The sequence below is a fragment of the Ornithorhynchus anatinus genome, chromosome 2, assembly GCF_004115215.2.
Source record: "Ornithorhynchus anatinus isolate Pmale09 chromosome 2, mOrnAna1.pri.v4, whole genome shotgun sequence".
Lineage (NCBI taxonomy): Eukaryota > Metazoa > Chordata > Mammalia > Monotremata > Ornithorhynchidae > Ornithorhynchus > Ornithorhynchus anatinus.
The window spans coordinates 152,505,175-152,529,715 of NC_041729.1; the positions used below are offsets into that span (position 1 = coordinate 152,505,175).

The window sequence follows — 24,541 nt, forward strand, 5'->3', positions numbered from 1 at the left end:
CATTATTATTATGATTATTATGTATTGTTCTCTCTCAAACAGCTAGTACAATTTTTGGCACACTGTGAGCATTCAATAAATACCACTGGGGAAAAATACACAAGTAAAGATAAGACATGAACCCTGACAAGGGATTCACAATCTGATAACAAAAAGGGGCAGGAGGATGGGCAATTTCCACAAGAAGCAGCATGGTTTAATGGATAGAGCATGCACTTGGGAGTCAGAAGGATATGGATTCTTATTCCAGCTCTGCCACTTGTCTGCTGGGGAACCTTGGGCAAATCACTTCACTTCTCTGTGCCTCAGTTACCTCATCTGTATAATGGGCATTAAGACTGTGAGCCCCATGTGGGACATGGACTGTGTTCAGTCTGATTTGCTCGCATCTACCCCAGCGCTTAGTACAGTGCCTGGAACCTAGTAAGCACTTAACAAATACCATTAAAAAACCCCCAAGAAGAAACAAATAATAAAGATGACAGTATATCCAAGAGGGATCGGACACTGTAGATCGAGGAGCCGAGTTTGGGGCTCTTTATGGTTTGGAGTTTGATTGTGCAGCCTATGAAGCAGAACTGTGAACAACAATTATCCTGCTCCGCAAAGGGTACCCAAGAAGTATTTCTCCAGGGATCATTACAAAAGAATGATCCTTTCTAATCACCCCGGCATGGGTAAACAGCAGCGGTGGTCAGCAAAGTTTCCTAATGGTGGGTCCAAAAACAAGAGTGCTCTATTACATCTCCCCAGCAGCACTCCCTCCTTCCAGTGTTGATTAGGACTAGGGTAGGAATACAATCTAAGAAATTTATAGAAGCTATTTCTGGGAAGTATATTTTTAGGTGATATCTCAAAGGGTAGAGAAGCAGCGTGGCCTAGAGGAAAGAACACAGGCCTGGGAGTCAGAGGACCTGGATCTGCCACTTGTCTTCTATGTGACCTTGGGTGAGTCACTTAACTTCTCTGGGCCTCAGTTTCTTCATCTATAAAATTGGGGATTGAGTCCTACCTCCTCCTGCTTAAATGGAGAGCCCCATGTGGGACAGTGCTTAGAACAGTGCTTGATACATAGTATACACTTAATACCATAAGTATGATAATTATTATTAGGACCCAAATTCAAGGCAATATCCCTCATCCTAACTTTAGGAAGTAGATATGGATTATAGGAAAAAAAACAAAAGTAACCTAAGTTTATGTGCTTTTCTTCTGCTCTGTATCCATTAGGAAGGCAGACTAGAAGTTATATTATTGTAATAGCTTATGCATTATCATGCTTTTAATTATCGTGTTACATTTCTAATTACTAAGTGACTGCAGCTCTCCTTAACTGAAAATTCAAGTTTGCATGAAGAATACTAGAGATATATTTTTTCAATTAGTTTGAAATTGAACATGCTGGGTACTGTTCCAACAACTATACCTAATTATATTAAAAATAATAGCCCTACTAATTAGTGCTATTATTTGAATAGCAGCAGCGAAGCAGGAAGGCCTGGTGGAAAGAGCCGAGCCTGGGAGTCAGAGCGCCTGGTTCTGCCACTTGTCTGCTGTGTGACCTTGGGGAGGCCCCTTTACTTCTCTGTGCCTCAGTATACTCATCTGTAAAATAGAGATTCAAAACTGTCCTCCTTCCCCTTGGATTGTGAGCCCCATGCGGGACAGATCATGCCATCTGGAGTCAACTGCATAGGGATGGTAGTTGAATGAGCTCTCCCCGAGAGTGGGTGTAGATGGAGAATAAAAGGGGACCCAGAATTGAGCCTTTACAGGCCCCCACAGATAGGGGATGGGAGGCAAAGGAGAAGCAGATGAATAAGATTGAGAATGAGCAGCCAGAGAGGAGGAGAATAAAGAGAGGGCAGTGTCAGTGAAATGAAGATTAGCTAGTATTTTCAAGAGAAGGGGGTGGTCCTCAATGTCAAAAACTGCTGAAAGTTCTAAAAGGATTAGGGTGGAATATAGTCTGTTGGATTTGGCAAGGTGGAGTTCACTGTTGACCTTCGAGAGAGCTGTTTCCATGGAGTCAAGGGGGTGGAAGCCGGATTGTAGGTGGTTGAGAAGAAATACGATTGAATGAATGGTGGAGAGGATATGGAGGCAGGAGGAGTAAAAAACCTGATTAAGAAGTTTGAAAAGAACGATAGGAGGTAAGGGTGATAACTAAAGGCTGCAGTGAGGTCAAGGGAGGGGTTTTTTTTGGATTGGAGTTAATTAGTCGTGTTTGAAAATGGAGGGAGAAAAATCTATTGGAGAGTGAGTGGTTGGAGATGGTTGTCAGGACACGAAGAAGGAAGGGGATGAGTGTTTTGATAGGGTGCAGGTGGAGGGGGATAGATTTTGAAGGGAGGTGGGAGATCTCTTGAGAGATGGCCAGAGAGGGTGTGAGAGTGAATGGGAGAATAAGAAGGAGGTGAAACTGGGGAGGTGGGGGAAAGATTTTAGGGAGTTACCCCTAATGGTTTCAGTTTTGTTGAGGAAATAGATGACAAAGCTATTGGGGCAAGAGGTGAGGGGCTGGGAGTTTAAACCAGTTTAAACCAGGTACTCCATTTGCTTGTATCCACCCCACTGTTTAAAACAGTGCCTGGCACATACTAAGAGCTTAACAAATACCACAACTAACCAGCATGGTATAGTGGATAGAGCATGGGCTTGGGAGTCAGAAGGTCATGAGTTCTAATCCTGGCTCCACCACTTGTCTGCTCTGTGACTTTGGGCAAATCACTTCTCTGTGTAACTACCTCATCTGTAAAAAATGAGAATTAAGAGTGTGAGCCCGATGTGGGACAGCAACTGTGTCCGACCTGATTAACTTGTGTCTACCCCAGTGTTTAGAATAATATTTGGCACACAGTAAGTGCTTAACATGTACCCATAATTGTTATTATTATTATTATGGATATGGGAGTCACTAAGGGGGAAGAAGTAGTGTTGCTGGGCAGAGGAGTGGGCAGAGAAATGTCTGGCAGAGAAATATCTGTGAAGCAACTACTCTGTGTGCCAAGCACTGTTCTAAGGGCTGGGAAATATACACGGGAAGAAATTAGAAATGGTCCCAGGTTCTCCAGAAGCTTACAGTGTAAGTAAGGGAAGGGAGCTGGTGACAAACACATGAAAACAATTGAAGTACAGAAACTACATAAACGACAAAGGTGGAATTATGGAAGAAGAAGAGGGTTTGAGTCTACTGACTAAATTGTCCACTCCCAAGTGCTTAGTTTAGTACTCTGCACAAAATAAGTGCTCAGTAAATACCATTGTTTGATTGGTAGTGGTGTGGAGAGAAAGGATATCTTCAACCCCCTTGCATGTAGAGGGGGATGGTAAGCTCTGTTCATTCATTCATTCAATCATATTTATTGAGCACTTACCATGTGCAGAGCACTGTACTAAGTGCTTGGAAAGTACAGCTCAACAACAAAGAGAGACAGTCCTTGTCCATAACGGGCTCATGGTCTAGATGGGGGAGACAGACATCAAAGCACATAAATAGGCAGCAATAGCATCAATATAAATAAATAGAATTATAGATATGTACATATATACACAAGTGCTTTGTTGTAGAGAAGTGAGGTAGAGTAAAGGGAGCGAGTCAGGGCGATGGGGAGGAGGGTGAGCTGAGGAAAAAGGGGGCTTAGTCTGGGAAGGCCTCCTGGAGGAGGTGCGCCTTCAGTAGGACTTTGAAGGGGGGAAGTGCTTGGGCGGTAGTGTAACTAAACACGGCAAGGCCCTGCTTCTTCTGGATAGGATAGAGGGGCTTGTTCTCATTGTGATCCTGCACCAGCAAACAGCAGCTGGAATAGGCCCCTTGATGCAATTTCTGACATTTCTCCTTGAAACGAAGCCAGCGATCTCTCCGTTCCCACTTCCCTCCACCACCACAGTGTAAAGAAGCAGCGGCGGCGTAGTGGATGGAGCACGGGCCTTGGAGTCAGTAGGTCATGAGTCCTAATTGTGGCTCCACCACTTGTCTCCTGTCTGGCTTTGGGGAATTCACTTCATTTCTCGGTGCCTCAGTTCCCTCATCTGTAAAATGGAGATTAAAACTTTGAGCCACAGGTGGGACAGGGACTGTGTCCAACCAGATTTGCTAGTATCCACCCCAGTGCTTACTACAGTGCCTGGCACACAGTAAGAGCTTAAGAAATGCCAGTATTACTGTTATTAGGGGAGGAATGGCAAAGGAGGAAAGTTCGCCTTAATCTACGTGTGTTCATAAAAACCCTGGGAACAAGTCAGTGTCCAAGGGCTGATGTAGAAATTGAGGGACCGTGATTATAACAGATATGAACTGAAAATGCAGAACCCGTTGACCTTAAGTCTCTTTTTTTTGGCAGGTGAACCTTTGAATCGACGGTTGAAGGATGGATAAAGATTTCCGTTATTATTTCCAGCATCCGTGGTCACGTTTGGTTGTGGCCTATCTCGTGATCTTCTTTAACTTTTTAATATTTGCGGAGGATCCCGTCTCTCACAGTCAAACAGAGGCCAACGTCATTGTTGTTGGGAACTGTTTTTCTTTTGTAACAAATAAATACCCTAGAGAAGGAGGCTGGAGACTTTTGAAGGTGCTTCTATGGCTACTTGCCATTCTCATAGGACTAATAGCTGGAAAATTCCTCTTTCATCAACGTCTGTTTGGTAAGTACAGAACTGGATTTGGTGAGAATGCTGTTTATTGTGTTTCCCATCTCCAAAATTAAAATGTGTTAAAAGCAACTTGTTTTATTTTCATTTGTCCTCAGCTTTAAATTTTTTTCTAATTTGTATAAGAGAGTCGAAATGTGTTTTTGTTTCTTATATTTATTCAAGGAAAGGGGTGACTTTTTTTTCTTTGAGACCAAATGAACTGTTTGACTGAAGAGTTTAAATGGCATAAAAATGATTACCTTCACTTGCATGTTTTATTAAAGTAATTCACTAGGTAGCTTTTGAATAAATAATTGTTCACCTTACTTCAGGATATTCTGTCAGCATACAGTACTGACAAAGTATAACTGCTGTTCACAGTGTGGATTTTCTACTTTGACTCACTCGTCCACAGTAATTACATTCTCCTGAAACATCTATTTGTGCAGCTAAAATCACACAAAGTCATCTGAGCTGAAATCACACTTCTGTCATCATTTTTTGAAGTTATTGTTGGTATGAGTAATCCAGCTTTGGAAATTCTTCGTGGATTCCTTGAAAAGTGGATTTGGCAAGGGAAGCTTGTAGCGTGGGTTTTCTTCCCTGCTCTGCTGCTAACCAGCTGTGTGGTCTTGGGCAAGTCACTTAACTTTTCTAGGCCCACTTTTGCTCCTCTTCGACTGTGAGCCCCATAGGAGTCTGTGTCTGATACGGCCATCTTGTATCTTCTCCAGAACTTGACCCAGAATAAGTGATCAATAAATATTATTTAAAAACCTCAGAGAGACTGAGTTAATATCAATCAGTGGTATTTATTGAGTGCTTACTTTTGTTTATATTGTTTGATAAGCACTCACTATGCCCAGACACTGTATTAAGCACAGGAGTAGGTACAAGGTAATCAGGTTGGACACAGTCCATGTCCCACAAGGGGCTCATAGTCTTTATTCCCATTTTACAGATGTGGTAACTGAGGCACAAAGAAGTGAAGTGATTTGCCCAAAGTCTACTTGGCCTTGCTGCTTCTCTACTTTTCTACTCAAACAATCAATAGTATTTGCTGAGTACTTACTATAGGTACTGTACTATGCCTTTGGGAAAGTAAAATACAAGAATTGGCAGGCACAAGAAGCAGTGTGGCTCAGTGGAAAGAGCATGGGCTTTGGAGTCAGAGGTCATGAGTTCGAATCCCAGCTCTGCCACTTGTCAGCTGTGTGACTGTGGGCAAGTCACTTAACTTCTCTGTGCCTCAGTTCCCTCATCTGTAAAATGGGGATTAAGACTGTGAGCCCCACGTGGGACAACCTGATTCTCCTATGTCTACCCCAGTGCTTAGAACAGTGCTTTTTACATAGTAAGCGCTTAACAAATACCAACATTATTATTATTATTATTATTATTATTATTACAGTCTAGAGGCAAAGACAGATGTTAATAAAAATTCCTTCAATTGTGTTTATTGAATGCTTACTGTGTGCAGAGCACCGTATTAAGCCCTTGGAGAGTACAATTTAGGAACAGAGACATTCCCTACCCAACAATGGGCTCACAGTCTAGAAATGAATTATATGATTTATAGATACACACATCATTGCAGTGGGGTTGAGGGTGGAGCGAATATCAGATGCCCAAGTGCATAGTAAGCATTTGATAAATACCATTCACTGACTGACTCTGCAGCTTTTTGCCAATATTCTCTCTTGCAAGATATTGCTCCTTAATGTTTTCCAATGCAATAAGCAGGATCTAAATAGGGGATACCGGCGTAAACAAGGAAAAATAAATATCTCTGTGAAACCATGTTGTCCTGTGAACTAATTTATGTAGTATCTTGATTCTTATCAGTCACTGCTATTGGCTTCTGGTGGCTGAGTCATCAGTGTCAAATCAACAGGGGACATTCTGAAATCTGTTCCATTTGGTGCATATGTACTTAGTAGATCATGACTCAGAAAGGCAGGGGAAGGACACCATTTGCCTTGTCCAGTGGATTGGAGGAAAACTGGTCATTTAATTCTAGCCCTAAGACATTGTATGTTTATAATCTGCTTTGGAAAAAGGTGAAAATATGCCCAAATTAATCTACCCAAATTACAAGGGTATCTGAAAATCTGCATTCAATCATATTGAACACTTGCTGGGTGTAGATCACTGTACTAAGCACTTGGGAGCATACAGAGCAACAATAAGCAGACACATTTTCTGCCCACAATGAGTTCACACATCTGTAGCACTTTTACTTCATCCTGAATGTCCACCCTGGAAATTGCATTGATGCTTATAAAAAGAATGACCTGGGATGAGATGCCCCATCATCAACATTTATTAAATGTCTACTAAATATGTGGCACGGGCCACAGAACTGCAGTAGGTCGATCTAACAGACCAACTCACTTTCCCAGAAGAATGAAATGGTAGGGGGTTTGGGCCACTCCCTGCCTCCCCTTCATTTCAGATGGAAGGAAAAGACACCCAAACTTGGGCTGTTGTCCTCAGGGCTCTGTTTCCAAGGAAATTAGTATGGTGGCCTTAAACATAAATACTATCCATTATGATGTTTGCTTTGGCTTAATACTGTGGGAGAGACAAAGTCATCAGATCAATCCCTCGCCCATGGGGGTCTCAGTTGAAAAGGTTGGGAAAGCAGGTGTTTTTATCTACATTTTGTAGATAAGGAAGCTGAAGCTCAGAGAAGTCAAATCACATGCCCAAGGTCACACAGTGGGCCAGTGTCAGAATTGGATGTATGACCAGGTACTAGGTGCTCTTGACTCCCAGTGCATCAAAAGACTTGAAAATCAGGATCATGGGCATGCTCTTTGACTTGCTTTGGTAGAAATGAACTGGAAACTCCTTGTGCCTTGCCTAAAAAAAAAAGATCATGTAGAAAATAAGAATAATTGTAAATTTGTTTTTTTTAAGGTACTTTTTCATTTTTAATGTTTTACTTTTTGTGTCCAGAGAGAATGAGGAAAAGAGTGGCAACTAGCTGTGCTGCCTGGCTTTCTCTATACCAATTCAGTCAGTTCCTTTATTAGCCTGCTGTGAAGTCAATTGCACATCCATTAGCACTAAAGGGCTATCAGCCGCAGCTTTTCAGCGTAATAGAATCATTGGACTGATCTAGTTTCCGTAGGAAAGAGGATATAAGCCCTGTGAAAGAATACCTCAAGGACATAGCCAGCCCCACCGAAGTTAAAGTGCTGTAATTAGGAGAATTAGAAGAGAGGATATCTCAGCTTATTATTCAGGTTTTCCTCCCCTTTCACCAAGGATATGTGTAGTCTGATGAAAAAACAGGGTAAAATAAAACCCCGGTTAAGGGCCAGATTGCTTAAGGCCATGAAGTGAGCCCGGTTGTTCATCTGAAACTGAGTTCACCATTTACACCCCTGTCCCTTCACCCCTGACTTCTAAACTTTGGTGGATGTGGGAGAATCACTGGCAGAACTGCAAAAACTAAACAGGGTAAGTGCTGACAGAAATCAGAATAATAATAATATAGGGGCATTTTATAGTGGTGATGATGTAATTGTGTTTGTTAAGTCCTTACTGTGTGCTAAGCACTGAATTAAGCACTGGGGCAGATACAAAGATAATGGGGATGGACACAGTCGCTGCCTCTTGTGGCCTTCATTTAGGGGGAGGGAAAATGGTTTTCAATCCCCATTTTACGTATGAGGATACAGAGGCACAGGGAAGTTAAAAGATTTTCCTATGTCGCCTAACAAACAAAAGGGAGAGGCAGGATTAGAGTCCAGGTTTCCTGATTTTCCAGTCCTGTGCTCTTTCCACGAGGCCACACTGTAGAAATCTCAGTTTCTTGGAGCCCTGACATCACAAATAGGAAGTGAAATTGAATGGGGGAAATATTCCCATATGTCTTTGTAGGTAGATAAGTAAGCGTTGAATTCAGGTTAACTCTTTGGACTATAACCTTTTGTTTCAACTTCTCTGTGCCTCAGTTCCCTCATCTGCAAAATGGGGATGAAAATTCTGAGCCCCACTTGTGGGCAGGGAATGTGTCATATAATACTCTCTCGAGCGCTTAATACCATGCTCTGCATATAGTAAGCACTCAGATGTGATTGACATGGGACAGGGACCGTGTCCAATCTGATTATTTTGTACCTATGCCAGCACTTAGTACAGGACCTGGCACATGTAAATGTTTAACTAATTCCATAAAAAAAGTTATTGTACTGAGGTTCAAACTGTGTAAGTTGTGCAACAAGTTCTGGGTACACTGAGTTTAGGAACTCAACTTGTCATTCAGCCCAGGAATGAAAAGGAGATGGAAAAAGACCAGCCAGGGCTGGGAGATGAGAGACCTAGGTTCTAATTGTGGCTTTGCCGCTCATTTGCTGGGGAACCTTGGGCAAGTCACTTCACTTCTTTGTGCTTCAGCTTCCTCTTTTGTAAAATGGAGTTTCAATACCCATTCTCCCTTCCCTCTTAGACTGTGAGCCCCTTTGCTGGACAGGGATCGTGTCTGATCCTGTTGGATTGAATCTATCCTGTGGCTTAGCTCAGTTTTTGCCTGTAGTAAGCGCTTAATAAATATCACAGTTATTCTTTATTATTATTTATGGGAAGGAGAAGCTTGAAAGGGGCTTGGGTGAGGATGTTAGGCTTCAGAGAATAATAACCAAAAGATCTAATTTAGGGGCTTTTTAGCCCTGCCTGGACACTTTGTAGGCTTGTCAGATGTCTGGAATGAACAAAACTGGGAGTAAAAAGCAGTGGGTTTTCCTCCATGGCTATATGGTGCCCTATAACGTATGAAGCCAAGGAAACATCTAATTCCAAACTTCTCATTAGTGTCTGATGCTAAGAGTGATAGGGCTCTCTTCTACCAAACACAGTAGCTTTCCCTCTTCCTATCCTCCTCCTCCTCTCCCCCTCCTCCTGTCATCCACACCACCAAGTCTTTGGTATTTGTGGTATTTGTTAAACACTTACTGTGAGCCAGGCACTGTACTAAGCACAGGGGTGGATACAAGCAGGTCAGGTTGGACACACTCCTTGTCCCACATGGGGCTCGCCGTCTCAAGCCCCATTTTACAGATGAGGTCACAGGCCCAGAGAAGTGAAGTGACCTGCCTAAGGTCTCACAGCAGACAAGTGGTGGAGTGGAATTAGAACTCATGACTTCCTGACTCAGTATTAAGCACTTGGGAGAGTACAGTACAGTGGAGTAGGTACAGATGATCCATGCCGACAAGGAATTTACAGACTAGAGAATAGGTTATCCTTTCTAATCTTAAAGTCTTGTGGATGCAAGTGATAATTGGTGAGAAATAGTGAGACATATTTGGAAAAAAGAAAAAACATATTCCAAGAATGTTTAGGATACATGAACTTGCTTTCCTGACTCAAACACACTAATCAATCCAGAGTATTTACGGATCGCTTACTGGGTACAGCACACTGTGGTAAATGCTTGGAAGAGTGCAATATAATGGAGATGGCAGACACGATCCCTCGTCTTTAAGGAGCTGGATTAAGACTGTGAGCCCCGTGTGGGACATAGAATGTGTCCAACCTGATTAACTTGTATCTACTCTAGCATTTAGTACAGTGCCTGGCACACAGTAATCACTTAACAAATACCATAAAAAAGAAACATCATCTAGTGGGTAATCATTAATCTGATGGTATATAACTAGGCCCATGAAATAACTAGAAGCTAAAGCATGGATGGAAGAACAACTGCACTCTTCAAGGAAATTAATCAGCTTCAAAGGTGTAGATACAGTTCTCCATATTCATTCAATAGTATTTATTGAGCGCTTACTATGTGCAGAGCACTGTACTAACCACATATCTTCCTGGGTCCGACCATTGTTATGTCAATATGAATTTTTCTCATGATCCCAACATTTACAGCCTCATTAAATGAATTAATTATGGTATTTAACTGTACTTATTTGCTTACTATGTGCCAAGCACTGTAGCAAAGGGATATTTACATCTAGTTGCTGTCTTTTCCCAAGTGACACAGAATGTCTGAAAAAACATCAAGTACAAGTAGTACAACTAGAGAAATGTTTTGCGTCTGAGACCTTGCATTCTTGGGTACAGTTCCTGATTACCCCAGGAGTCAGTCTGCTTGAGGGCTGGTTTCTGGGAGAACTGATACATTCCCTGGTAAGAGTTTTAAATAATTGACATATATTAGCCTTTGTGGGAATAGAAAAGGCCTATTTTTTCTTTTTTAGGAAAAAAAAAATCTGTTTTCCTGGAACAATTTATGCCAGTACTCTTTTTTTTGTTTTGTTTTGTAATATAGAGCTGCCATTCATTGTCTAAGATCTTGAGATTCTATACCTTTGTGTGGGTGTGACTGATATACCCATCTGTCACAGACACTCTGTTCTGAATTAGGGGCACATAATAATTATGGCATTTATTAAGTGCTTATTATGTGTCAAGATAGTGTAAAGATATTCTAGTTCCTTGCTGTGATGATTTTGTCCCTTCCAGGGCTTTTTTTTATGATTTAGTGTGAGCCTCTTAGTGTCCTAATCTTAATTTGACCTTCACTTAATAATAACAACAAATACCACAACATTATTATTTAGCATTTACTCTGTGTCAAACACTGTACTAAGTGCTGGGGTTAATACAAGAAAATCAAGTTGGACACTGTCCCTGTCTCTGATGGGGATCACATGCAGAGCTAGTCCTGTCTCTATTGCTATGTTAGTCTTCCCTCTTTTGGGAGGCCTTCCAAGAGCTCACTGTTATATCGAATAATCTGAGATTGGGCTTCACTATGCATCCCTGCTCAAATGTGTCCTCATTCGGGTCTCCATTTGACAGCTGTTTTGGTATCCTGCTATCGTCCTCCCACACATCCCTCTGAGTCAGCATCACCTCCCTCTGAGTGAGCATCGCCTCAATACTGGAGAGCTGATTGCATTTCACAGCGTCGTTTTAGATAATCTTGTCTTCCCAACTGATGAAGCTACTCAGGAAGCCAGTGTATCTTTTGTAGAACGTGCAGGTCTCTGTCCTCTGGAAGGTTGGATATTATAGAAATTTATGGACCTTCAGCTTTATGGGAAGTTCAGTGCCCAGTTGTTACCAAAATCCATCAATCAATGGTATTTATTGAGTGCTTACTGAGTGCAGAGCATTGTGCTAAGTGCTTTGGGAGAGTATAACAAAGCAGAGTTGGTAGACCTGTTCCCTGCCTACAGTGAGCTTATAGTCTAGAGGGTGTTTGCAGTCTTACGGTGTCATACCCTATTTGTGTACCAAAAGTCAAACGATCTTTTTTATTCTGTTTACTACTTTGTCTATGTTTGCATCACTGGGTAGGGTGTTCCCTTTATATCAGAGCTTTTGGGTGTCGATGAATATCTTGCCAATTAACATCTTTGGGTGCAGGGTTCTGTGGTTGTAGGACTGAGACACAATCTCGGTTTCTTTCAGATTGATTATCACTGTAGAATCCAGGACTGATTTTGTACGGTAATTCATCATTAATTTCCCATCTTATGTATGTGCTTTAGTATCTCAGCTATCAACATATAGCAGTCCATGGAGGAGTGTGTCAAAGGCTATTGATTATGTCTGTAGCCTATCGTTGGAAGTTTCCTGCTGGATAGATTGTGAGCCCCATGTGGGATGAGAACTGATTATCTTGTATCTACCCCAAAACTTAGTACAGTCCTTGTCTCATAGAAAGCTTTAACAAATATCACAATTTTTCATCATCATCCTCATTATCATCATCATTATTATTATTACAGTTATTGGTGTATTTTGACTTTTGCTTCCAGTGGTGGTAGCATTTATTGAGGCCCGCTTAGTACCACTTGGGAAGAACCAAATAAAGAAGCAATATTCTGTCTCTCCCCAGGACCTTACACTCTAAATGAGGAGATAAACAGAAAATAGTTACAGCTAGAATGGTAAAAATCAATAATTGTATACACACATATATATGTGTACATGAGTGGTTAGAGGATTTGTAAGTAAATGCATTCCATCAGTGGTATATATTGGATGCTTTCTGCGTGCAGAGAGCTGTACTAAGATCTTGGGAGAGTACAGCTCAATGCTTGAGAGAATCAGTGTGGGCCTAATGGAAAGAGCAAAGGATTGGAAATCAGGTGACTTGGGCTCTATTCTCAGCTCTGCTACTTGCCTGCCTTGTGACCATGGGAAATCCCTTAATTTCGGGGTGCCTCAGTTTCCACATCTGTAAAATAGGGAGTCGGAACCTGTTCTCCCTCCAACTTAGAAGTGAGCCTCATATGGAACAGGGACTATGTCTGACCTGATTATTTTATATCTACTGCGGCCCACGGTACAGAGCTTAGCACATAGCAAGTGCTTAAAAATACCACAGTTATTATTATCATTATTTTTATTACAGTAAGTAAAATTGATAGTTGTCTAAGGCCAAGTCATTGATGACTGGGGATGGCAAAGTGGTAGCCTGGGCCTTAGATAATTCCATCTACCTCCACTTCCCCCAAAGCCTTCCCTCTGGGTAAAACTACTCTCCCCGGAGACCCACACGATTTGATCTCAGTTGGGGTATTTTGAAATCTAACTCTCTGTTCTCTCACCAGGCATTTGTGATGTACTCAGGGCTGTGAATAGTCATTCTTTGTTTTCGAGAGATGTCAGCACTGACAATGAAGTTTAACTCTGGGTGCGAGAGAAGCCGGAAAGGCCAATGGGTGGCTGGCAGTCCCAATCACACCACATAAATACCAAGATTGTCCTTTTTGAGTTGACATGTTTGCTGTTGGCAGCCTCTGACACTGTTTTCGTTGTTGCCTCTCTGCCACACTGCGTTCTCAAAATTTCTGCTTGAAGAGAGCCACAGTTTCTTCACTGCAGTGCACCAAACTTTCTGTCACACTTGTTTTCCAATATTCAGCAAGGATTCAATATTTTATTTCTCCTGCAATTGTTGTTTATTCTCCCTTGCCACATTTCAGTTCACTCTATAGTAACTTTGGGGTGTTCTATCATCACCCCCTCACTTCATGTAATTCATGTATAGTGGAGCTCAATGGGGGTAATAAGAATATATCTTCAGTGCTAGTAGGTTGACTTTGTTCCTGAATGCCCCTGATTGTGATCCTTTTTCCAACTTCAATCAGTAGTATTTATTTATTTATGGTATTTAAGTGCTTACTGTGTGCCAGGCCCCATACTAAGCGCTGGAGTAGAAATAAGCTAATCATGTTGAACAAACTCCATGTTCCATCTGGGGCTCAAAGGCTTACTCCTCATTTTACAGATGAGGTCACTGAGATGCAGAGAAGTTAAGTGACTTGCCTAAGGTCACGCAGCAAAGAAGTTGGTGGAGCTGGCATTAGAAATAGTCATTCAATATTCAATATCGTATTCATTCAAATACGATTGAATGAATGAATTAGAATTCAGTGTCCATCTGACTTCCAGGCTTGTGCTCTACTAGGCAACATTGCTGGCTTAGTGGCAAGAATCCGGGCTTGGGAGTCAGAGGTCGTGGGTTCTAATCCCAGCTCCGCCACTTGTCTGCTGTGTGACCTTGGGCAAGCCACTTAACTTCTCTGTGCCTCAGTTACCTCATCTGTAAAATGGCGATTAAGACTGTGAGCCCCACGTGGGATAACCTGATTACCTTCTATCTACCCCAGTGCTTAGAACAGTATTTGGCACATAGTTAGCGCTTAACAAATACCATAATTATTATTATTATTCTCATTGAGCACATACTGTATACAGAAAACTGTGCTAAGCACTTGAAAGACTACAATAGAATTAGAAGACATGATCCCTCTCTTCAAGGCGTGTGCAATCTAATAGGTAAAACAGACACAAAATCGACTGCAGGTAGATGGAAGAAGAGAAAGGAAATATGACTATATGGTTGAGTAGAATAATAGAGTAGACAAGCTGATATGTCTAGCAGAGCTACAGGTAGGAATGAGCCCAAGGAAGGAGGTAAGGCAAAAATGCTGAGCTGGCTGTTGGGAGGAAATTATCTGGGCCTAAGGGGAATTTTTTTATGGTATCTGTTAAGCGCTTACTATATGCCAGGTTCTGTACTAAGCACTGGGGTAGACACAAGCTAATAAGGTTGGGCACAGTCCCTGTTCCAGATGAGGCTCAGAGTCTTAATCCCCATTTTACACATTAGGAAACTGCAGTACAGAAAAGTTAAATGACATGCCCAAAGTCATACATCAGACAAGTGGTGGCAGCAGGGATTAGAACCCAGGTCCTTCTGACTCCTAGCCCTGTGCTGGACCTGAACTCTGTAGATTAAGTTCAAGGACTCTGTAGATTAGGAGACTGTGGTCTGGTGAATTTGAAGAGGGAGTTCTAGGTAAGAGTTAGGGCATGAGTGTCAAGAATGAGGCATAGTGAGGAGGTGAGCTCAGGAGGAATGAAGAGTGCAAGCTGGGGTTTAATAGGGGAAAAGAGTGAATAGGTAATCGGGGAAACAAACTAATGTGGTGTTTTAAAGCCAATGGTTAGGAGTTTTGGTTGGAGGGGAAGATAAATGGGCAACTACTGAAGGTTTTTGAGGAGCAGGGAAGTGTCTGCAGAATGAAATTTTAGAAAGGAGGTCTGGATATCAAAGAGTGAAATATAGGCTGGAGAGAAGAGAGACTGAAGATGGGGAGACCAGTTAGGAGGCTGAGATTGTAGTCTATTTGGGGTGACTGCTTAGAGCTGGCATTGTAGCCATTTTGAATGAGAAGGAAGGGCAGATCCAGGAAGAGTGTGGAGAAAAACTGACAGGAATTAACAACTACCTCAGTATGAGAGATGATGCAGAGCAAGGGATTAATAAGAATACCAAAGTTATTGGCTTCAGAAGGAGATAAGAAGGTATTATTAATTTTATAATGATTCGTCCATAAATGGAACCAAATGTGGTATTTATGGTACGGTCAGATCTCAACTGAAGGTTAAGAAGCACGACAGTTCTGGAAATTTTCAGGCAGGTCTGAAGCTTGATGTCACATTGATCCCATAGTCTGAATGTCTTCCAAAAAGCTTGTAGGCTCCTTGAGGGTAGGGATCATATCTATCAACTCTTGTATTCTCCCAAGTGTTGAATACAATATTCTGCATACAGAAAGTGCTCAATAAATAACCTTTGAATGATTAGCATGCAGCCCTTATTTTTTTTTTATTTTCTACATCCTTTTGGATTATTGGATATTGAAAAATTTCAAAAACAGATTCTGTGGTGGCTTTCAGTTCCAGATTGACAATCAGTAGTGAAAGGTTTTGCTGCTGTAAGCTGAAACATTGCCTTAGTTTTTTGTGGTTTTTTTTAGCTATCAGTCTGTCACATTAGGCTGAATCGGCAGAATGATTCATGATCATCTGACCGTGGAGGGGCTTATGTGTGTGTACACTCACACAGACTCTCTCAGGCTCCTCTGTCTTAATATGAATAACCTATGTGCAACCTATTGAATGAATGAATAACCTATTTCCTACCTTAGTCAATGATTATTCTTTGGAAAGATTTCATTTCATGGTCTTGAATAGATAAGAAATGGAGAATAGGTAAACCCAACTAAGTGTCCGTTTAATGGCTTAAAAAAAAAAAGAAAACCACAGTGGTTATTTGCAGCAAGCAGTACACCAGAGGTGTGAAAGGGTTTGGTGCTTTTTGACTAGAAATTAGTTTTGATATGGATTAAATTGGTTCCAGTGAGCCAATTTAAATTGAATTTATATTTTTACTAAAAAATAAGTAATGTTTTCTCTTGACCATTCGTAGATATTTTGGAAACCTGAGCAAATTGATGCTTATGATTCTCTGCTTGAGATCTATTACAGTTTTTTTCTCCTCATGTGTACTTATGTTCATAAGTCTCACAGATGAACCAAACTTTGTGTCAAGGGGCATATTCCCAAAGGTTGAAGATAAAACTGACTGTTGCACCCCTCATCCCCATTCCTTCCGAACAACTGTGACCAGAAGATTTCAAAGCCCAAAATAATCAAAAGCCACCAGAAACCAATCCCTCTTGCAAGATCATCATTTTCAAGTTCTGGCCTATTTCCCAAGGTAATCAAGAGTCGGCTTGAAATAAACTTGGCACCATTCCCCATTCTGAGCACAGAAATCCTGCTAAAAATAAGTTGAAAGGACCAGTCTCTTACCCTGGGGAAACTATGACTAACTCTTCTACCTGGCTAGACTGCTTAGAGCTCAGTGAGTCAGCAGTACTAAGTATGCTGGGCAATCCTGAGCCTTCTGGTACTTTTTAACTTTAGTTTGTTGTCTTCTTTATCTGCTTCCAAGCCTTTTCAGTTTTAAATTCCTGTCAGAGAAAAAAAAGTCATGAGTTCAAGTGCTTATTTTATTATATTACCAGAGGCTCAGCTTATGCAGAAATGGAAAATCATATGTTACAAGGGCCCAATCTGACTGAATAGAGCTGAATATAAGTGGAGTCTAATTTTAGGCCATCAAAGGTTTTTTTTGTGTGTGTGGGTATCTACCATAGACATTATAGCTCTTATTCTACTTTGAATTTAATAAGATAAAATATAACTTTTTCTGAGGCACATAGAACTCATTTCAAAATATAGTTCAGATATATTACGGTAGGCCCAGGAAATGCAATAAAACTCACACTGTATCATCTCTATCCTAAATCAAAGTTTTTATTCACTTTTGCTAAGAAAGAGAGAGAAAGAACGAGAGAGAATAGAAACACAGTCATAGGCCTGGGAGTCAGAAGAACCTGTCGTCTAATCCTGGCTCTGCCATTTGTCTGCTGTGTGACCTCGGGTGAGTCATGTAACTTCTCTGTGCCTCAGTCACCTCATCTGTAAAATGGTGGTAAGACTGTGAACCCCATGTGGGACAGGGACTGTGTCTGATTCATTCATTCAGTGGTATTTATTGAGCATTTATTGTGTGCAGAGCACTGTACTAAGCACTTGGAAAGTATAATTCGGCAATAGATAGAGACAATCCCTACCCAACAACAGGCTCACAGTCTAGAAGGGGGAGACAGACAACAAAACAAAACAAGTAGATAGACATCAATAGCCCCCAAATAAATAAATAGAATTATATATATATATATACATCATAATACAATAAATAAAATAATAAATATGTACAAATATACACCAGTGCTGTGGGATGAGGAAGGGGGTAGAGCAGAGGGAGGGATTCGGGGTGATGGGGAGGGGAGGAGGAGCAGAGGAAAAGGGGGGATCCATCTGGGAAGGCCTCCTGGAGGAGGTGAGCTCTCATTAGGGCTTTGAAGAGGGGAAGAGAGTTATTTTGGCAGATGTGAGGAGGGAGGGCATTCCAGGCCAGAGGTAGGACGTGGCCCAGGGATCGACGGTGGGTCAGGCGAGAACGAGGCCCAGTGAGGAGGTGCTTGGCAGAGGAGCAGAGTGTACGGGGTGGGCAGTAGAAAGAGACAAGGGAGGTGAGGTAGGAGGGGACAAGGTGATGGAGAGCTTTGAAGCCAAGAGTGAGGAGTTTTTGCTTCAAATGAAGGTTGAGAGGCAACCATTGGAGATTTTTGAGGAGGGGGTGACATGCCCAGAGCGTTCCTGTAGAAGGATAATCTGATCTGACTATACTAGATTGACCCCAGGCCTAGTATAGTACTTGGCACATCAATCGATTGATGGTATTTACCTGAACACTTACAGTGTGTACTAAGCACTTGGGAGAGGAAATAGCGATAATAATAATAATGGCATTAAGCATTACTATATGTCATGACACAGTTCTAAGCTCTGGGGTAAATACAAGTTAATAAGGTTGGCCCCAGTCCCTGTCCCACAAGGGGCTTACAGTCTTAGCCCCCATTTTATAGGTGAGGTAACTGAAGCACAGAGAATTTAAGTGACTTGCTTGAGGTCACATAGCAGACAAGTGGTAGAGTCAGGATTAGAACCTAGGTCCCCTTTGACTCCTCAGTCCATGCCCTATCCTCTAGACTGTAGAGTTGGTTGACATGATTTTGGTCTACAGGGGGCTTAAAATCTAGCTGGGGAGGCAGACCTTAAAATGAACTATGTATAGGGGTAACAGCAGAGTATAAGAATATGTACATAAGTGTGAGAGGATGGGGGTGGGGTGAAAAATCAAAGTGCTTATGGGGTATATACCCAGGTGCATAGATGATGTAGAAAGAAGGGTGATAGGGTGGGGAAAAGAAAGATTAGTCAGGGAAGTCTTCATAGAGGAGATGGGATTTTAGTCGGGCTTTGATGCTGAGGAGAGTTGTGGTTTGTCAGATATAAAGGGGGCACCATAATAAATGCTTAAGTTCCATTGTTTACTATTATAGTAAGTTAATAATAATGCTTAGCATGGTGCTTGGTACAGAGTAGGAATTTAAGAAATACCACTAATCTGCTATGGGGGTTTCAATGTTACATATCTTATTCTGGGTTACTCACAGAGCTGCTTAGAGGTTGAGGACCAGTCATAGAGAATTCTTGCACATCTCTGCATTCAAAGACACGTAAAACAAGTATTCCAACTGTGCCATGAGCAGTAAATTCTAATTTTCTGGTTTCTCAGGAATAAAATAGCAATTCCTTGAAAAATGTATTCAAAAGTCACAATGACTTGTATGGTAAACCCAGTTGGTCTCTTACTTTTCACAAAGCAGTGCCTCATCCTGTGGAACTCTTCCAGTTATTGATGCGCTCAATGATGAGCATCATTGGGCTAAGCGGCTGAAAATATGGTCCGTTTCATCAGAGCCATTTCTTGTCTAAGAATGAACTTTTCTGAAGGACAAAATGAAGTTGGAACAGGAAAGGCTTATTGATTAGAAAATTATTTTAGAATATCTATAACTTTCTGAAAATAAAAGGAAGAAATGATTTTCTACAGCAGCTAAAAATATTGTCAGGTAGGCTAGGGACAGTAGAGTACAGCTGATAGAGCTCTTTGGAAATTCACAAGGCTACTTATATTTCTGAATCTATTGACTTAACTTTGGTTAGGGAATAATAATAATGATGGTATTTGTTAAGTGCTATGTTCCAAGCACTGTTCTAAGCCCTGGAGTAGATTCAGGGTTATCAGGTTGTCCCACATGGAGGTCACAGTTTTAAACCCCATTTTACAAATGAGGTAACTGTGGCATAGAGAAGTTAAGTGACTTGCTCAAAGTCACACAGCTGACTAGGGAATTTGTCATGGGCCTGGGTGCCAGAAGGTCATGAGTCCTAAACCCAGCTCTGCCACATGTCTGCTGTTTGAGCTTGGGCAAGTCACTTAGCATCCATGTGCCTCAGTTACCTCATCTGTAAAAGGGGGGTAAGAGTGTGAGTGCCATGTGAAACAGGTACTGTGTCCAACTCGATTAAATTGTATTTACCACAGTGCTTAGAACAGTGCTTGGTACATAGTAAATGCTTAACAAGTACCATGATAAAAGTAATAAATATTTTGTATTCTCCCAAGTGCTTAGTATAGTGTTCTGCACTCATTAAGCACTCAATAAATATGACTGACTGATTGACTCTAAACATAGCCTGTGGAGGGCCACCATTAAAAAATTAAGCAACATTTATGCAAGAATCAATGGTAGTTATTGAGCACTTACTATGTGCAGAGCACTGTACTAAGCCCTTGGGAGAGTACAGTACAGTAAAATTAGCAGACAGATTCCCGGCTCATGATGAGCTTGCAGTCAAGAGGGGGAGATGGACATTAATATGAGTAAATAAGTAATTTATAATATATAATTTAAAAATATGTACGCAAGCACTGTGGGGTGAATATCAAATGTCCAAAGGTTAGTGATCCAGGTGCATTGATGACGCAAAGGGAGAGTGAGCCAGGGAAAAGAGGGCTTATTTGGGAAGGCCTCTTGGAAAAGATGTGACCTCAACAACACTTAGAAGGTGACAAGTTTGGCATATATTGAGGGAGAGGGAGTTCCAGGTTAGGAGGAGGGCGTGGGAAAGGGGTTGGCAGTGAGATAAATGAGATCGGAGCACAGTGAGCAAGCTTGCCCTAGAGGAGCAGAGTGTGTAAACTGAGCTCTAGTAATAATAATAATGATGATAGTGATGGTATTTGGAGGAGCAGCCTCGTTTAGTGGAAAGAGCCCGGGCTTGAGAGTCAGAGGTCAGGGATTCTAATCCCGGCTCTGCCACTTGTCCACTGTGTGACTTTGGGCAAGTCATTTCACTTCTCTGGGTCTCAGTTATCTCATCTGTAAAATGGGGATTAAGACTGTGTGATCCACGTGGGACAACCTGATTACCTTGTACCTACTCCAGTGCTTAGAAAAGTGCTTGGCACATAGTAAGCGCTTAACAAATACCATTATTAGTATGAACTCTCTGTGATAGCTCTACAATCAATGATATTTCTGCTTAGGTTCATGAAGATGAGAATAACGCACACAATAAATGTAAAGGCTGGTGTTGGGTTGTTAGAACTAGGACATTGCAAATTTAATCAGGGAAAATTTTCCTAGTGGAGATGGTATTTTAGAGGGCTTTAAAGCTGGGGGAAAACAGTGGTCTGGTGGAGACGGGGAGGGAGTTCAGAGGTAAAAGTTGGGAGAACTGAGGATAAGGTATAGGTAGAAGGTGAGTTTGGGAAGAATAGTGTGAGCTGGTGGAGAGTAGAAGGTGAAGAGCAGTGTGGTTTGGCAGGTTAAGCTGGGGCCTGGGAGTCAGAGGACCTGGGTTCTAATTCTGGTTTGGCCGCATACCTGCTATATGACCTTGGGCAAATCACAACTTCTCTGTTCTTCAGTTTCCTCAACTGTAAAATGGGGATGAAATATCCCTTTTCCCTCCTATTTATACTTTTGAGACCTGTGTGGGACAAAGACTGTGCCTCACCTGATTAACTTGTATCTCCCCCAGCCCTTAGAACAAAGCTTGACACACAGTAAGCTTTCAACAGATAGCATAAAAAAGTGATGGCTGAAGAGAACCACCATACAGCTGAAACTGCTGCTCAGGCTTAGAAAAATCCCCTACGTTTTCTGGAAAGGTTGAAAATGAAGGCAGCAGGCTATAAAACAATTGGTAGATGCAAAATCACTTGGGGAGAAAATCAATTTCCAAAATGTGGACAGCAGATGTCTTGTTAAAGGAAAATGGAATTGATTTTTGGCCTATTAAGAGGAGGTACAGTGTTTCACACTTGAAATGGATATGGTCGTCACTCAGTTACTTAGCAGGTGATTATTCTGTAGGTGTTGCTGTTTTTGCTTCTTCTCATCACCTTCCCAGTCACGGTTCTCTGGAATGCTGTGATAAGGTTTCTCCTTGTGTCAAAATCCAATTCAACCAATAACATTGGGAAAGTTGGGTGAAATCTTTCACCCATTGCCATGGATATCTGTGAGTTGTCGATACAGCCAAAGTGAGTTAAACTCATTAGGGTTGGATGAAGAGCTTTTGATATCCCCAAATGAATTTCAGGCTCAGGATAGACATGGTCCCAGCTGTTTAAAATGTATTGATCAGAGAGCCCTTTAAACTGAGAGAAAAGACCTACCTCCATGCCCCCTCACACCCTGATTTTTATGAGGTGTTCCATATTTCAATCAATCATATTTGAGTGCTTACTATGTGCAGAGCACTATGTTAAGTGCAGATTTGGTAGACATGTTCCCTGGCCACAAGGAGCTTAGTCTAGGGGAGGACCTTACCTTGTTGGAAGAAAGCGATAATGGATGTAAGTAAGAAATTCATTCAGGCATATTTATTGAGCCCTTACTGTTTGCAAAGCACTGTGCTAAGCACTTGGCTTCCTAGTCCCTCGATCCAACTGGTATTTCTTGTTTGTGAAGAGCAGGCTGAGTACAATTGTTTGTTTTGGCCAGTCAGGTTGTAAAATCCACGGGAAATATCAATCAATCAGTATCAGTTATTCAGTACCTACTCTTTGCAGAATGGGAAACTAAATGCTTAGGAGAGTACAAAAGAGTTGGAAAACACAATCCTGTCCTCAAGAAATTTACAGTCTAGTGGGTGAGACAGCCACTAAAATTGCAGATTAATCCGTCAGTGGTATTTAATGAGTGTTTACCCTGGGGAGAACACTATACTATGCTTGGGAGAGTACAATGTAATAGAGTTGGTAAATGCAGTTTCCTGCCCGTAAGGAGTTTATCACCCCTCTGAGGGACAGGGCCCATGTCTAATTCCTACCTGTCTTCTCTCCCATCGCTTAGTTCTTTCAGTGCAGTCTCACATTTCCTCCTACTTCTGAAGATGTTTACATGGATGTCTGGCCGACACCTCAGCTTTAGGGTGACCAAAACAGAACTCTTTATCTTCCCTTTCAAACTCTGTTCTCCCCATGATTTTCCCATCACTGTAGACAGCACAGCCTTCCTTCCTGTCTCGCAAGTCTGTAACCTTGTGGTAATCCTTGCCTCATCTCTCTCATTCAACCTCCATATTCAATCTGTCACCAAACCCTGTCAATACAACCTTCACAACATTGCTAAAATCCATCCTTTCTTCTCCATCCAAAGTGCTACCATGTTCATCCAGGCACTTAGCCTAGCCCATCTTGACTTCTGCATTAGCATCCTCGCTGACCTCCCTGCCTCCTGTCTCTCCCCACTCCAGTCCATACTTCACTCTGCTGCCTGGATCATTTTTCTACAAAAACATTCAACCCATGTTTCCCCACTCCTCAAGAACCTCCAGTGAGTTGCCCATCCACCTCTGCCTTTCCAAAAGAAACTCCTTACCATAGGCTTTAAAGTGCTCAATCACCTTTCTCCTCCTACTGAACTTCCCTGATTTCCTACACCAACCAAGGATATACTTTGCTTCTCTAATGCCAACCTACTCATTGTAATGCAGTCTCATCTGTCTCACTACCAACCTTTCACCTATGTTCTGTCTCTGGCCTGGGACGTTCTCCCTCTTCATATCTGACAGACGATCACACTCCCCCCCCTTCTTGTTTTTTATAGTATTTATTAAGCATTTAGTATGTGCCAGGAACTATACTAAGCACAGGGGGGGGATTCAGGTTAATCAGGTTAACACATAGGGCTCGCAGTCTAAATCCCCATTTTATAGATGAGGTAACTGAGTCTCAGAGAAGTTGTGACATGCCCAAGGTCACAGACAAGTGGCAGAGCCGGGATCAGAACCCAAGTCCTTCTGACTCCCAGGTCTGTGCTCTATCCACCAGGCCACAATACTTCTCGAAGCCTCACTGAAAGCAGGAGGCCTTGCCTGACAGCCCTCATTTCCTCTTCCATTCCCTTCCCTGTCACCTTTGCACTTGAATTTGCAGCCCTTATTCACCCCTTCCTTAGGCCCACAGCACGTATCTGTAATTTATTTATAGTAATGTCCGTCTCCCCCTCTAGACTGGAAGTTCATTTTGGCAAGGAACATCTACCAGTTCTGGTATACTGTACTCTCCCAAACTCTTAGCATAGTGCACTGCACACAGTAAGAGTTCAATAAGTACGATTGAATGAATGAATAATTACCATTGATAGTACAGTGCTCTGCCCACAGTAAGTGCTTAATCGAGACTATTACTACTGTATTCTTCAGGGATAGAGAGACATTAAAATAAATTACAGATAACAATAGATTATGCAGAATAGATTGTGTGAGTGTATCGTTCTTCAATGAAAACATTCAGTCCATGTATTTACTCCCCACTCCTCAAGGACCTCCAGTGTTACCCATCCACCTTCGCATCAAACAGAAACTCCTTATCATCAGCTTTAAAGTGGACAATCACCTTGCCCCATCCCACCTCACCTCACTAATCTCCAACTACAACCCAGCTCACACACTCTGCTCCTCTAGAACCCATTGACTCACTGTGCTCTGATCTCAATTATCTCACTGCTGACCCCTTTCCCACATCTTCCCCCTAGCATGGAACTTCCTCCCACTCTGTATACAGCAGACCACCACTCTC

The 24,541-nt window shown here is 41.9% G+C and overlaps 1 protein-coding gene across 4 annotated transcripts in view; it reads left to right on the top strand.

Annotated features, from left to right (window-relative positions):
* The window catches only part of TMEM117 (transmembrane protein 117), a 537,883-nt gene that overhangs the window by 47,477 nt on the left and 465,865 nt on the right, over positions 1-24,541 (top strand). For all 4 annotated transcript variants that reach the window (XM_029057972.2, XM_029057969.2, XM_029057970.2 and 1 more), the window contains one exon: positions 4,344-4,647. In XM_029057972.2, the coding sequence (XP_028913805.1) occupies positions 4,371-4,647 (277 nt within the window). In that variant the 5' untranslated portion in view covers positions 4,344-4,370. The remainder of the gene's footprint in view (positions 1-4,343; positions 4,648-24,541) is intronic.